Source organism: Haliotis asinina, chromosome 8 (assembly GCF_037392515.1).
Source record: "Haliotis asinina isolate JCU_RB_2024 chromosome 8, JCU_Hal_asi_v2, whole genome shotgun sequence".
Taxonomy (NCBI): Eukaryota; Metazoa; Mollusca; class Gastropoda; order Lepetellida; family Haliotidae; genus Haliotis; species Haliotis asinina.
Genome location: NC_090287.1, coordinates 43,470,757 through 43,486,577, shown reverse-complemented (window position 1 = coordinate 43,486,577; position 15,821 = coordinate 43,470,757). Strand labels below are relative to the sequence as shown.

Below are 15,821 nucleotides of genomic sequence, written 5' to 3'. Positions count from 1 at the left end.
AACGACTGTCTGATCTCTTTTAAGCGATGCTTGAGGTAATATGCATAAGCCCTGTGGTAAGGTAAGTATGTAAATATCTAAAATATTTAGATTTTAATAAATTTTTAAATTACCTTACCATAGGTCTATGCATATTACCTCAAGCTTAAAAGAGATCAGACAGTTGTTGATCCGCCTTTCACTCGAATGGCTACCTCATGTATTGACCAGTGTGTAGGCACAGAATTGGCGTGATCTCCTCACCCGCTCTGGTGCGGATCATTCAGATATCACTTTTACTGGATAGGAGGTCCTAAGAGCCCAGATAGGGGAGAAGCATCCGGCGTTGAGAGGGAATCACTGCCCTATTATAAGGTAAGTATTTAATTATCTCAAATATTTAGATTTTGACAAAGTGCGGATCATTCAAAATCACTTTTACTTCAAGCGCCCTTGTGTGCGGACGTTTTATCAGTGATTTACCTACTACTTCACGTTTAGGTATGTTTATATCCCTTTGCTAGTGTGGGTGAAGAAAAGAAAAAATTTTACTTCACTTATCTGGCTACCTCCTGTTGTTTTTCTTTGTTGTTATATTTTTATGTTGGTCATTTTCCCACGTCATACTTTGTCCATGTGTGGGCTTTTTCTTGGTGTAGGTAGCCTTTGTTGTCTCTTACACCTCTTCATGCTTAAATTTTTTCTGTATGGTAATTTTCATGGTTTTTGTTTCACCATGTCACAATCATGCGGGGGCAGCCATCTTGTTTGTCACTGTCCCTGCCCTGCCCTTTGGGCGTGCCTATTTTATTTGTAGGGGTGCTTCTACATTTTTTGTCTAGGTGTGTTTTGCTCTCATGGAGTTTAACATGTTATACGTTTCGCTGTTTTATTTGTGTGTTGCAGCTGCACCTAACAGGATAGTTTTGTACTGTCTGTAAATTATTGAAGTCGCCCAAGGACCGCCTCCCCTGCTGTCCAGACTGCGCCACTGTTACATGTACAATTGAGCGACGCTGTCACCACTGTGCGCCCCTCTCCGTCGTTGATTTCAAGGCCTTCCTAACAGCCAAGAGGAGGCACTTTACTCAGTGTTGGCAGACAGTGTTGTCACCTGCGTCCTTGCTCTCCCATTCTTCACTCCCAGAGACACCATACCAACATCCCTCTTCGGTGCCAGTGCAGGATCTTATCCAAGTGTTCGCCTGAGCTTCTCTGTTCCGATTCCTATGTAGACCTCTCCCATCCCGATGCCTTAAGCTATCCAGTGCAGAAGCTTCTGAGATCCTTATTACAGCCGGCTTCTAGTTCTGCGTTACCTGGGGATTCTGTGATCCCGATGCCAGCTACTACTATCCTGTCTTCAGCGCCGGTGACTGTGCTGCCTTCTCTGCGGGCATACTGTTGGAGCCGGCGCCACTTCCTTGTTCTGAGCCTTTGCGGGGGTGGTGGGGTAACCTAGTGGTTAAAGTGTTCACTCGTCATGCCAAAGACACGGGTTTGTGGGTACAATGTGTGAAGCCCATTTTCTGGTGTCCCCCGTCGTGATATTGCTGGAATATTGCTAAAAGCGACGTAAAACTAAACTCACCCACTCACTCACTCACTCACTTACTCACTCTGAGCCTTTGCTTGTGCCGTCACCTTTAGCGACGCCGACACCTTTGTCATCTGCTTTCTTTTCGTCTGGCTAGGGTACCTCCAGCTCATGTCTCCTCCCATGAAGTGGATTTACTACAGGTGACAGAGGAATGTGCCCCTCGAGTTGAAGCTGAACATTCACGTCATTCTAGGAGGTCACTCTCTAACTCCCCATCATTGATCTTGCTCTCCTCATTGCAGTCTGCACTGGTGTTCAAGATCCAGGTCTCGCTCACCTCGTCTTTCATCAGACAAGACGCTCAAGGCCCCTCACTTGTGGTAGACAGTAGTATAGGTCTAGGTCTCACTCTCCCTGATGCTCACATTGGCCCTGTTGTTCACGCTTGCCGGATGTTGGGAAGGATTACAACGAGGATGCCTTGGAGGATATGAATGATGAGGGCATATTCCTTCCTCCTTTGGCCATCTACGAGTGGATAGCTGACAGATTGCCACATTGTCCATCACCATCAGATGATTCCTTGGATTCTAAGGCAATCAAGACACCTCCAGAGTTGTTACTCCCTCCGCATCCCTGGACGCCAACTTTGCGAAGCTTTCGCTTAACCCTACCATCAAAGCGCCGAAGTCATGCAAGGCCGAGTACAAAAGCAACAGCCTTGACTTTGCTGATTGTGGGGCAGTGCATGACGAGTCACTCAAGCGCCTATCGGGTACCATCCAGTCATTTTATAAAGTTCAGGACTCAAAGATGTTGGCGACTGACACTGAGTGAAAACCGATGCTCAAATCAATCTCGGCTATGACCTCTGCTACCTCAGCCTGGGACCTCATTTCAGTGGTATGGCAATATTTTCCATGATCCTCTGGCCCACCTGCGTGCTGCTTTGGTCATGACAAGTACAGTGCACAGTTCTGGGTTTTTAGACCCTTGCTTGTGGCAAGAGGGATTTACAAGACAGTTGCTTCGAGCTCCCTTTGGCTCTCACTGCCTCTTTGACGAAAAGATACCAGAGGTTTACCGCCAACACACGGAGCTGACAAATGCAGAGGTGTCCCTCTCGACATTTGATTCCTTAGGCTCTACCTTTTAAGGCAGGCCATCGTCTAGAGGAAGAGGCAAACGACACTATGTTCCCCTTAGAGAAGTTGTTCGATCTGCCTTGACCAGAGGCCATGGCTGTGGTCGAACTGATGCTGACAATTTTGGTAGCAAGATCGTCCAAGGGAGGCGCCTTTACGCCCAGCATGGGGAGGGGCAGGCACCCTAACTCCTGCCGATGACGATGGGAACTTTCATGACTGGGGCCTCGCACACCCTGTTGTACCTGTTCACCTGAGGGCCGTAGATGGGAGACTAGGGGTCTTCTCGCCCAACTGGACAACCCTAGAGGAAACAAACATCCTCAGGACAGGTTACAGACTGCCAACAACTGTATCTCTGCTGCTGATTTCTGTGCCCCAGTCGTGGGTTTATTCACCGCAGCAGCAGGTCCTATTCGCAACCAACATTCAGTTACTGTCAGACAAGAAAGCGATAGAGACAGTGCTAGATCCCAATTACTCCCCGTGGTTCTCCTCACTGATCTTCCTTCCCAAGAAAGACTAGGACAACATGAGGATTATTCACAACTTGGTGACCTTCAACCAGTTATGTCTTGCGGAACCGCCTCACTTCCGCATGGCCAACTTTGATCAACTTGGATCAACTTCGAGCCATGCTGATGCCTGAAGCGTGGGTAGCCAACGCCCCTGTAAGTTCTTCAGGTTCGTGTTTGAGGGGGTCCATTATCAGTGGAAAGTCTTCCCGTTTGCAGTTTACACAATTAACCTTCCCGATTGTCTGCTTCCTACATCTGAGAGGGATAGATTTTGATCTGTATATATAGACATCTGCCTCCTCAACAATTTCGACCCTCAATTGCTTCTCAGACAGATGAATTTTACCACTTGCCTATTACAGCAACTGAGATGGATAATCAATGTCGAAAAGTCTCATCTAGTGCCATCATGAGCCATTCAGATCTCGTCAGTGTCCCTCCAGATCGATGGTCAAAGATTTTCAGGTTTGCACCTCCAGGGTTGTCAGTTTCTGCTGTGTTTTTGTTCACCTCGGCTCAAGACTTGGCATACAGGATGCTTCACCTGATGCTTCATCCGCTCCAGAGATTCCTTCTTCCCTATATTCAGGCAGACGAACTGTGCATCAGGTTCCTTCTCCAGGTGCTTCTTCTTTGCAGCACCTTCACAGCTTCCTCCAGTGGTGGACTGTTCCATCAAATGTTTGCGTTATCGTCTCTTTGACCACGACCATGACCACGTTTGTCCATGACCACGAACTGTTCATAGATGCGTCAAGGCATGACGGGGTCAAAGAAGTTGTTAGGCCAGATTTTTATTCTAGCAAGTCTTGTGGATGACAACAATGTCATTGCAAGGCCCCGTTACATTCTGGGTTGCAAAATGTGCTCGCCAACGCTCTGTCAAGACCTGGCAAACTGTCTCCGATGGAGTGGATACTTCACCCAGAGGCATTCCAGCTCTTGTGCCTGAATCAAGGTTGTCCCTTGATAAACCTCTTTGCGACAAGCTTCAATCACCAGAATCCGGTTTACGTGTCCCCAGTTCTGGACCCAGCAGCCTAGGCAGTAGATACTATGTCCCTGTCTTGGGAAGGACTGGACGCCTACACGTTTCCACATCCAGTTCTTCCATCTGTTGTCGCGATGCACTACGATCCCATGCACAAGTTGCAACTGTGACTGTTGCTGCCAATGATCTTGTGAATGTCGACAGTGACGAACTGACTGGCGAATCTTTGCGTGACACTGACATCCTCCAAGCAGTGTGTTCTGACAGCGAGGCTGATGGTGACCACGAAGTTGAGCAGGTGCCACCTCCCCACCGGTGTCACAAGGAAGCTCATGTTTGCCTTGATCAGATGATTAGCTACTATGAGTGTGCAGGCGACAGTGAGAACCTCAAAGTGTTATTAAAAGTAACGTCCTCTCACTTTTCTTCACAGCCAGTGCAAAAAGTTATAACTGATTTCTTTAAGCGAGCATAACTGCATGCACTGATATTTGCTTATGTGTAATCAATAAAGATTATGTAGACAAGTCTCAAGATCCTCTGAGTGTCGCCACAATTCATTGCCAAGTTTTTTCTCTTTCTACATTTCTCCAGACATCTCAAGGAAGCACTATTGGTACTTACCTGTTTGCTTAGAACATGGTGCTTGCAGTTAAGTGCGACAGCCAAGTTTCAGAGGTACCACAACTCACAGCTATGCTCAGAAAGTCAGGTCCTGTCCTCCAGCTTGGGATCTCAACATAGTCCTCCAGCATCTTCGGGGTTCCTGCTATGAGCTGTTAGAGGACGCCTCTTTTGAAGACCAGTCGAAGAAAACAGTGTATCTCTTAGACTTAGCCACAGTGGCTGGAGTTGGTGAAATACACGCCTTAGCTGTTACTCGAGTTTGTTTTCAACAGTGTTCACCTGGGACTGTTATGGGATTTCGTGACGAAAAATCAGTTGCCAGGTCATCCTGTTCATGATTCCCCCTTTTATCAACGATTTTAGGACCGGATGATGTTGAGGAAGAGATATTGTGTCCAGTCAGGGCTTTGAGACTGTATATCGCCAGATCGAAGCCTGTCTCGGAAAAGGTTGGTGATCCCTTTTTCTTTGGCAGGTGAACAGAAATACTGTTGCGATGTGGCCGCGTTCTACAATTTTAGCCACCTATGATGCTCAAGGCTCGGCTCATCCGACAGCTTACAGATCTGAGCGCTGGCATCCACCATGGCACTTCATAGGAATTGTGCTGTTCAGGCCATCAAGGAGGGTTGCTTCTGGAAGTCTTCTTCTGTCTTCGCCAGCCTTTACCTGCAGTAGTAGACGTGGAGGGTGTCCAGTCACTTGGTCCGCTGGTGGTCGTCCAGCAGCTTACCCAGCCTGCCTCTCACTAGGTACCCACTTATGCTTACCATTTGGTCTCACGGTTTACCTTCACATTGTTGAATGTGTTGGTTTCCTTTGGGTTCCTTGAGTTAATATCTGTTTTCCTTCTTCAGGTCTTCCTGATCCTGACTACAGTTAATTTTTCTGGTCCTAGTTGCATGTGCTTTGATAGTTGGATTGGTCCTCTGGAACCCGACACCACCATCCTACTGTCGAAGCCATATGCATAGACCTGTGGTGAGGTCTAAATCTTTTAGATGTATAAATACTTACCTTGCCGTAAGGTGGTGATTCCTTCCCAACACTGGACGCTACTCCCCTCTCTGAGCTCTTCAGACCTGCTTTCCAGTAGAAGTGTTTTTTGAATGATCTGCTCTTGAGCAGGTGGGGAGATCATGCCACTTCCGTGCCTATACACTCGTTGATACATGAGGTAGCCATTTGAGGGAATGACGGATCAATGACATTCTGATCTCTTTTAAGCAGAGCTTGAGGTAATATGCATAAGACGTGTGGTAAGGTAAGTATTTAAATATCTAAAATATTTAGATTTTAACAATTTCAGCCTAACTGTGCATTCAGTGGATGCATAAGAGGATATCCAGAAAAGCATGTTTACTCATAAAATCAGGCATAACTTAGAAAAAATATAAAAATACAAGTAGCTCCAAATACAGTAGATCAGACTACAGATCTCAGGTTGCTGAGCCAGGTATGACAATGGAAAGTCGACTCACCTGGCATGAAATTCATGTGCTGCCTGCAGGTACATGGGGGTGAAACCTGTGATGGTCCGGGATAGGATAGGCCTTCAGCATCCTATGCTTGCCATAAAACATAAAAGGTGACTGTGCTTGTTGAAAGAGGCGACTTACGGGATTGGGTGGTCAGGCTCGCTGACTTGGTTGCCTCATGATATTTTATGCTTTTTCATGATTGTTGAATGTCTCTCATCTGTTGATTAACATCTTATGTGTCTTTCTTTCATAAAGTTTATGTTGAGATAGGTGAAAGATTGGCCCCCGGATGCTTCCGATGTTCACACGTAAACAACCTCTGGGGGCATGAATTATCACACTCTTTTGCAGTGACGATCCTTTCCTTAAAAAATAATCTATAGCTCCGACAAGACGTCATACCTAAACGTATTCAACACCAGTGGTCAAAGATTGATAATTATAAAAATGAAAACAGTAGAAACTAAAAACAAAACTCACCGAGATGGGAGCTGCTTCCAGTGACGTCATGTTTTCATGTGTGAGTTTCAGGACTCGACTGACAATTCACGGCACGGAGCTGAGAAATCTCCGAAGATGACTGAGCATGTTTCAAGTATTACTGACATTGTTTCTGATAGGGGCAATGTGTTTATGTTATTTCCGCTAAACTACCGATATCGCTGCAATTGTTTCATGAGTGGACTGCGTTTGTTTACATTTGAGATGCAATTCCTTCAAAATTGCTCTCATTCCTTCATTTACTTAGGGGAGACTGCAGTGCATAATTGAAAAAAAATGTTCAATATTTTTAGACCAAAACTGGTAGATGTAAGGAACTTAACCAATTGTTGTGACTTTTTGCTATTTGCAGATTTTGGGCGTTTTGTTTTTATTTTATTTTTCCATGGAACGTTTTGGTCTTAGTCTCAATAGGGAGGGATGGCCTTCGTTTCTGGAGCATAACTCAAAAACCACTCAATATATATTTTCTGCAAAACTTGGAAGTTATATCAGTCAGAACCTGAAGTGATGCCTTTTGCGATTTACAGGTTTTTGTGATTTATTATTTTCTCGGTTTCCATAGAAACGATTCAGACTTAGCCTCAAAATGGATTGGTGACATTTTTTCCCTGAAAAGAACTTGAAAACTTTGTAATATCTTTCAGCAAAACTTGGTAAAATATGTGAGACAGGCCCCAAAGTGCGCTGTTTATATTCATAATTATACATGCCAACTCATTAATTTGGAAACACTCAGCTTCTTGGTAGCCTCATTCCATCTAAGGTCGAGGCTACTTGTATAACAAGTATAGTGTGTCGTGGCCACCTTCATGGTTTTGTATACTTTGGCTATTTACCAGTCAGAATTCAACAAATTTATCCTTTGCTTAGTATTTGGTTATATTTCCTTTCTATTTTGCAGGTAATATTCAAGATGGATGTCTTTGGTAATGGAATTTTGGTGGAGCAATCTCGACTGAATGAAGTACTGAAGATAAGCTGTGATTGTTACACTTTTGATAAGTTCCGGTACATGTGCATTTTGTCTGGTTGTGATTACCTTGCTTCATTACCAGGTATTGGTTTGGCAAAAGCTAACAAGGTGTTCAGAATGGCTCGACAACCAGATCTTAAAGTGGTAAGTGCAGAATTGTCATCAACATGTTCACACAGCCTGTGATAACAAAATCCTTGAAATGCCATCTTTGGTTTGATTGGTGTCTGTTCATTGTCTGTTGTCTATCCATCTGCCCATTTCCAGAGTACTGTAAACATATTTTTTTCGCTTGGTGCATATTTTGTGGAACTGACAGTTTTGACTACATCATGTGGTCAATTATTCACGCAATCAGTAATTACCGGAACTGACAGCTGTCTGTTTGGCCTTGCCAAGAGTATTTTCACAGTTGTAAGTAGCGATTTTATTGGATAAAGATTGGTTTGCCTCAGTCTGCTACAAGGATTGTGATTGGTCAAATTCAGACACGTGTCCTATGTCAGCCAATCAGATAACAGCAATGTATACTGTCCTCGTAAACGAAAATCTGTCGATTCAGATGAACATCTTGGGTAAATTCATGCTGAACATTTTACGCAAAACATTACCACATATACGTATGTTTTGGAAGTTGGCGGATGTTTCATGCTAGGTTATGACCTGTGCCAAGAATGTTAAACATCATGTCTGAATGTAAAGTTCGAAGCCACGAAAGCCGAGGTGTCACTTGAATTACATTACTCGATTACACAATAAAGATACAAATAGTAAATTATAATGTTTTATGAGTACTGTAGTTGATTTTATTTTCAATTTATTTGCTTTGTTTTATCATTTCCTCGAAACATTGTTAATTTGCTCACTGAGAACTCTAATATGGACCTGTTGGCAAAGCATGTGTCAAAGAATTGGCTTTTTTTTTCAATAACACTGCAAAAAATAGCTTATAATTCTCATCCATAATATATGAAATATTTTGCATGGAAATAAAACCTGCATGACACATATGTTTACAGTATATCTGAGAAAATTTGTAATATTATAATGAGTTTAAGTAAACTTAGTCTCAGTACTTTTTGTTACACTCTACTACTAAGTAGAGTAGGAAGTCGCATCAGATAACCTTTGAGATTGACCACTCAGAACACACTTTACCAAAACGGGAAAGTGGACATTTGCACAAACCTTTTAAACTTTTATCATGGAAAGGTTTGTACCCGAACAGTTTCAAATGCTATTTTCCATATGACTGCTTCCAGGTGATGCACATAGAGTACGTTACAATACAATACAATACAATACAATACAATACAATACAATACACTGAGTAAACACTTGCTGAAAATAGCATTTTTGTCAATATTCAAGGATGTCAGCCTGTGGAAATATTAACTTATGGTAATAATATCACCAGAAAGCCCTAAGTGTATATACTGCATTGATGGAAATTATTAGTGCCATCGATACAGCATGACTAAGATTGAAATGGCATGGTTAAATTCTTATGTATGCAATTTTTGCACACTTAATTTGTTTGCGAAAGAGCATTAAAGTATGTTTTCACCGTTATTATCTTTCCTGATTTAAAATGACATTATGAACAATAACTAATGATAAAGTGTACAGGTCATACAGACAGCTTACACATCAATGTCTTTTCAAAGTTAGAGGACGGTAAATAAACCAAAATACATACCTAGCATTGTTTTATTTTTCATGACCTCTTAGTGAATGTTACAATTACAACTTCAAGTAGTGTTTTGAACTTCAGTTTAGCAGACCATGAATTTATGGCACACCTGAAATTGAAATGGCACTCTTTAATTATCATGACAGTTCCCATAGGCACACTCGAACAAAACTTAAACATAATTAAAACACAATTATCACTTATTCATGACATATAATATACATTGCTGCTTGTAAAAAAACAAATAAACAAAATTATAAGCGTACAATTATTCAAAAGTGCAATTTCTGGACTCGAATATTACTCGACAATACTTCCCTTGAAACAAATTCCTTGGAAGACCGAACCCAGTCGTAGCAGGTGGATGTGTGCTGATATGCTGAGTGCTTATTGTGTGTACAGAAAGATGATCTGTTTGATGGGCATTTTAGAAGTATGGTGAGTCATAAGAAAGTAAGATTCTTTGTGGATAACAACTTCTTTTATTGTACTTGATGTATCGTTTCAGCATGGATTCATATACCATTGTCAAACAAAATCATATACAGTAGAAAAAGTTGTTATCCAGGAAGAATGTTTGTAGAGATGATGGATTTTGTAAATACATTGGTCTCTGAATTGGCGTTCGATCCAATCGAAAATCATCTCAGTAGAGATGGTGAAATACTGTCCAGCTGGAAACTGTCATTCATCGAAGTGCAAAGCAGGACTTGAAACTTGCACCAGTTGCCAGTCGTCCAAGAAAAAATGAATGTAGTTTGTTTGCAACCCACAGACATAAAAACATGTCATGTGTACAAGTATCACACCTGCCTAATTACATAATGTGGCAGAGACAGGACTCGGGGGCATGAGTCATAAATAAATTTATTTTGTTTATGGCATATAGTTTAAACTGCATGTGTTCAATGATTGAAGTTGTGTATTGCATATTGTGTTTAGCAGACAGGCAGGCAGATATATAGGTGTCAGTAAACCAGACATTGAACTTTCTCTGTGACAGAGGCTGCTTACCACAATCAACAAGCTTGTTTATGTAACGAGTAGATTATTTACTTGTTTTGTTTACACAACCAAGATATGACTGCTCACGACCTCATACTCCCACCAGGCATACTGTTTCAAGCCCCGCAAATCTATTCACTGTGCATGCGTATAGGCACAGCACAGCATAACTGTTGAAACCACTTTTTCCCCCAGCGCTGGGGGAAAATTAGTGAATCGTTTGAACTCTGATTTTGTGGGCTTCTTTTTCATTGCATTTTTTTTTTCAACTTTATAGGCTGAATTGGCATTTTTGATGATTTGTTTCAGTAAGTGCATACCAAAAGGTATCAGAATCTGCAAAGTAGTCTTTTACGTTGGATGTGACCTTTAATTTCCCTGTACTGCAGGTCAAATATCTGTGTAATATGAGGATTTTTGCCTGTTAAGGTCTCAGTGTCAGTGACTGGAGAATTTTGTGCTGCCAAACCCTAAACAGTAGCCAATAGCTTGGTTTAATCTGCATGTCTGTTTCATGTTTGATTGGATAGGTTGCTCAAAGGTTACCTGACGCGACCTCCACCTAGGTTTTGTTAGGCTCAGTGTTAGGAGTGAAATGAATAACACTAAGACTAAGTTTACTTAGACTGATAACATCATAAGACACTTTGCATCATATGAAACTGTGTATCGAACACAAAATGATTTGGTGCCTTATGATAGTTGTGACAAAGTATTTTTGTCATTCTTTGCAACAAATTAGACTCAGACATGCGTCATTTTTGGGGTTTTTTTTCAGCATAAACCATTTTAATATTTTGCATAGAAACTTTGCGTATGTGTTCAGTGTATTATACTGAACTGACATTCTAAACTGGTTCCTCTGAATAGTTTAGTATTTCTGAAAGCTCCTGGGGAAGAGATTAGGAACTGTCTCGAAATGTTATGACCTTGTATAGTAAAGAAGTTGAACCATAAAGCATTTTTAGTTTGAAGCAGTAGCAAGTAATCATGGGATCAAACATGGCAGTATAATGGAAACATCATCAACTCATTTCCATTCATTGCTTACCATGCTCAATTCAGGCTATTTGGTTAATGACAAGTGTGAAAAGAAAATGAACATAAAAAATTGAGGGTGTCACATTTATCATCAACACAGATTCCTGAGCTTGCATTAATTTCATGATGCATTTTAGACAAGAACCTCGCAAACGCATTAATTTTGTGACGCATTTTAGACTAGACTCTTGCACTTGCATTAAATTTGTGAGTCATTAATTTCATGATTTACAGTAATTAGAAAATTTGCAGTTTGTCAGTATGGCTGGGGCTATTGATAACGCTCTGTCTTGTTAATGAATCATTTCTAAACAGATTAATATTTTGATCAGCTAGTTCCCCTATTTTCATTCATCAAAGTTTGATAGGCAGCAAATATGTGGTGTTAGAATTCCTTCTTTTGCATACAAAAATCTTGACATGGAAAATATAATTGCAGGCTACTGTTGTTACAAGTGACTACAAAAAACTTGCTTCATCAAGAGTTTCTCTGTTTTTACCAAATATGTCTACAATGTTGAACTGATACAAGCTTTGAAAACATGAACCTTAATATACACACAGTTCCAGATTTAATATTCAATTATTTCCAGGAAAAATTATATATGCCTATGAATGATCATTCACAAAATGTGTACTGAATAAAATTAGTGAAATTAGTAACCATATTTCCCCAACTGTGACTGCCTTCTCATATCAAGGTACTTTAGATCGCCTGATGCTCAGTACAAGTCAGTTTTCATTTTGGGTGATGAAATAATGGTATCTTACTTGTCCGTGGGCTACTAGATTATTTCTGCAATGCTTACGGCTTCAAACTGTCAATAAACTTGGATTTTATTTCATATCTGTGCAAAATGTAACAATTAAAATTTTGCACAATACAAGAACAAAATTAAGTAACTTTTGCAGTGATAATAAACTAGAGTTATCTTTCTTTGCTGTTTATCACTCCTCATTTGGGGCTTGACTGTAAAGGTATAGAAACCAAAGCAAGCATTTCTATAGATAACTGACCAGTCACTGATGAGACAGCTGGCATGCACTCAAGTTGACAGTCAGGCCGAGACAATAGTGGACAAGTTTTACCATTTGAAGTTTTTTAGATTTTGTTTTAAAAAATGTGACGAAACCGAGGCAAATGTTTGCACCGATCAGTCAAAAGATAATTAATACGACGAGAAACATTGTAGACAATTTCAGAAGTCTTTGTGTTGAAAATCCTTGTGGTTACTTATGATGAAGAAAACGTTATCAATATGACATCTAGAGGACAAATAAACTCACATTTTCAAAAGTACTTTCTACTTGTAGTTAAATATGTTTTTGAATCGTGACGAAAAAGACTACATGATACTGCTTGTAGCAGAACGATTTATATCCATTATAACAAAGAGTGATTTTGATAGAATCATCTTGGAAAATAAGCAAAGCAGGTGTCAAAAATAAATGGCAACAGATGGTGAAAAGATAGAGCTTTAATTTTTCAAAACAATTGTCACTGTTGCAGGTTTAGACAAACCTATAAACAAGATAATCCACCCCCAAAATGTACATGAATACTTCAGCAACCCACACAGGTATACCTCATATAATGTCATGGAGCAGCGCCAATCTGGTTAAAATTTTGTTCGCTGGAGAAAATTGTGCACTGTTGTCAAAATGGTCGATTTGAGGTAATTAAATGTTGAAATGAGTAGTTTTAGTTATGGGGTTTCATTTATGACAATGTCAATAAATGTACCCCCTAGAGTATATTTGATCTTTAAATAAATGTGCACGATTTCTGTCTGTATCCACAAGGAAAGGGGTAAATATAGCTTTTGTCAATAGATGCTCAACATTCAGAGTAGAATATCTGAAAATTCACAATTCAAAATCATCAGTTCATGCTTAGTGCATCACAGCGGTGAAACAAGTGCTTTGGAGGTTGGGACAAGCTACGATAAATTAATCATAATTGTATTGTATTGGTACCTTTCTGTAATATGAGACTCAGAAACAATTCCATATAAAAAAAATATTGAGAGATATTACCTGTAAAGCAGATATAAATAGTCCAGTAATCAATAACGTCAAGTACCAGTGCAATTTATTCTGCCATAATTACATCATCACGATTGTGTCATAAAATCAGGTAAGTGGAAGGTCATCATATCCCAGTAGTGTTGATCAGAGCTTGTGCTGGTGATCAATGGATTGTCTGATCCAGGCTTGCTTATTTACAGACCACCATACGGCTGAAATAGTGTGCAATGATATGAAATGACTATGAAATTTTTGAATTGATCTAATATTTGTTTTCTTTCAACAGAATATTATTTTTTATGTTACAATATTTAAAAAAAATTAGATGGGACCTACCGCTCTCTTCACAGACATGTTTAATTAACTTCTTGTGCCATGCCGGCTTGTGAAGTGTCTTCCACAGAACAAAGAAAGATTATCATCCACTCATTCAGAAATCCGAAGGTGCTTTCAAAGGGAATACTTTTTTTCAATCAAACTATAACCAAGAGGAATATTTCCATATAGCAGCTTTTACCATTCTTTATGTCTGTTCCGGAGGGAGAATTTAGTCAACATATGCCATTTGTTGTTATCCAAATCACAGATCATAGGTTACCAGTTATTTTCAGAAAGGGGTACAGATATTGCCGGAAAGTATATTTCCATCTTACTTACAGGTGTTAAGTCAGTTTCTTCTCACTTTGAAGATGGATGGTTGTTTCCCTTTGGAGGCAGTATTTTCATTTTAGAATAATTTTTGTTGACTTCTTGTAAAATTTCTCCTATTGCATTTGCAGTAAAACAAATGAATGTTTCTGGTTTACAGTTACTTTCCAAACTACCATCCTATCTGAAGATGAAGCTAGTTGTCACACAGGAATACATTGATGGATTCCTGCAAGCAGACAACACCTTCCTTTATCAGTTGGTGTTTGATCCAATGAAAAGACGCCTTATTCCCCTAAATCCATATCCGCCGGAACTATGTCCATTACAGATGGACTATGCTGGACCGTATCCTTTGCAAACAGTGTTTCAAGGCGGGTAGCCTTGTGGTTAAAGCATTTGCTCGTCACGAACCGTGAAGCCCATTTTCTTGTGTCTCCCGCCAAGAAATTGCTGGAATATTGCTAAAAGCGGCGTAAAACTAATCTCACTCACTCACTGTACGAATCAGCTGGTGTATTAGCAAAAAAAAATACAGAGACATCTTGTAATAGTGGAGTAAATTATTTATACATCAGAGCTTCGTTTTAACCATGTTATCATCAGAACTACAGTTCCTCAAAGGAGTAGTGTTCACTTTGTAAATACGGAAGAATGGCCTCATGTATGTGAATATGTTAAATCATGCACTCAGTAATATTTCAGTCGTACGATTATAGCCTGAAAGTATCAAATCTGGGCAGGACCATCCAGGGTTTGGAATTGTAAGTAATGACAGAAAACATCAATCTAAGCTGACTATTAACAAAGTTGTCAATTCTGATCTAATCAGAGATTGCTGGATTGTAGTTCCAAGCTTTTTTATGAAAGGACAGGTTCTGTACAATGTTCTGTTTGAATTAATCAACATGAGACATTCTTTTCACAGCAGTTTACATAAAGCCAACAAAACAGTAGTGCTGAGGTCAGATATCACTCAGATGACAAAACATGAATACATTTTCTCCATTTCTTGTGAAATTGAACTGCCCTGATATTTCCAAAACACCCATTCACTCATTCAAAGTTTACCTTAATATTGAAGGATTATGGATGATGTTCAGGCTTTTCAGATTGCCCTGGGTAACATAGACACAACCACTGGACAGAGAATCGGAGAATTTGATCCAGCAACAATCCAGGTGAGAAAATCGTTTTCAAACTTATCCTATCTCATGGCATGCTCTTCTCTCTCTTGCTTCAACTCTCCAAGGCCCAAACACTCCATGCTGCTCACCTTATAAGACAGCTTTGTTATTAGTTACAGCAGGCAGCACCTACAGTCCGTTTGATTCCATTTGAGACCGACGAATTGCTCACTACCACAAAATCTAATAATTGCAACAAAACCAAATTTTGCACAACCACATGAAATCGAAAGACCAACTCTAATGATGTGTTTCATAATTTGGGATACCTGAATAAAAAAGTTGTTTAACAAACGATCATTATTTTCTTGTCACCTTTCGCTGTTTTGTACGAGGGGGGGCACTTGCTGGTAGAACAGCCAGGTAATCAACAAGCGTGCGTTGTGAAGATGGGGTCATCTCAAAAGCTGTTATCTGGTTACCACTTGAGATGTTCAATGGGAGTCAGTGTTACCACTTTC

General features: G+C 40.3%; 1 protein-coding gene across 3 annotated transcripts in view; it reads left to right on the top strand.

Annotated features, from left to right (window-relative positions):
* The window catches only part of LOC137294598 (exonuclease 1-like), an 86,774-nt gene that overhangs the window by 39,584 nt on the left and 31,369 nt on the right, over window positions 1–15,821 (top strand). For all 3 annotated transcript variants that reach the window (XM_067825649.1, XM_067825651.1, XM_067825652.1), the window contains exons 6-8: window positions 7,687–7,902; window positions 14,334–14,521; window positions 15,258–15,354. In XM_067825649.1, coding sequence (XP_067681750.1) covers window positions 7,687–7,902; window positions 14,334–14,521; window positions 15,258–15,354 — 501 coding nt within the window. The remainder of the gene's footprint in view (window positions 1–7,686; window positions 7,903–14,333; window positions 14,522–15,257; window positions 15,355–15,821) is intronic.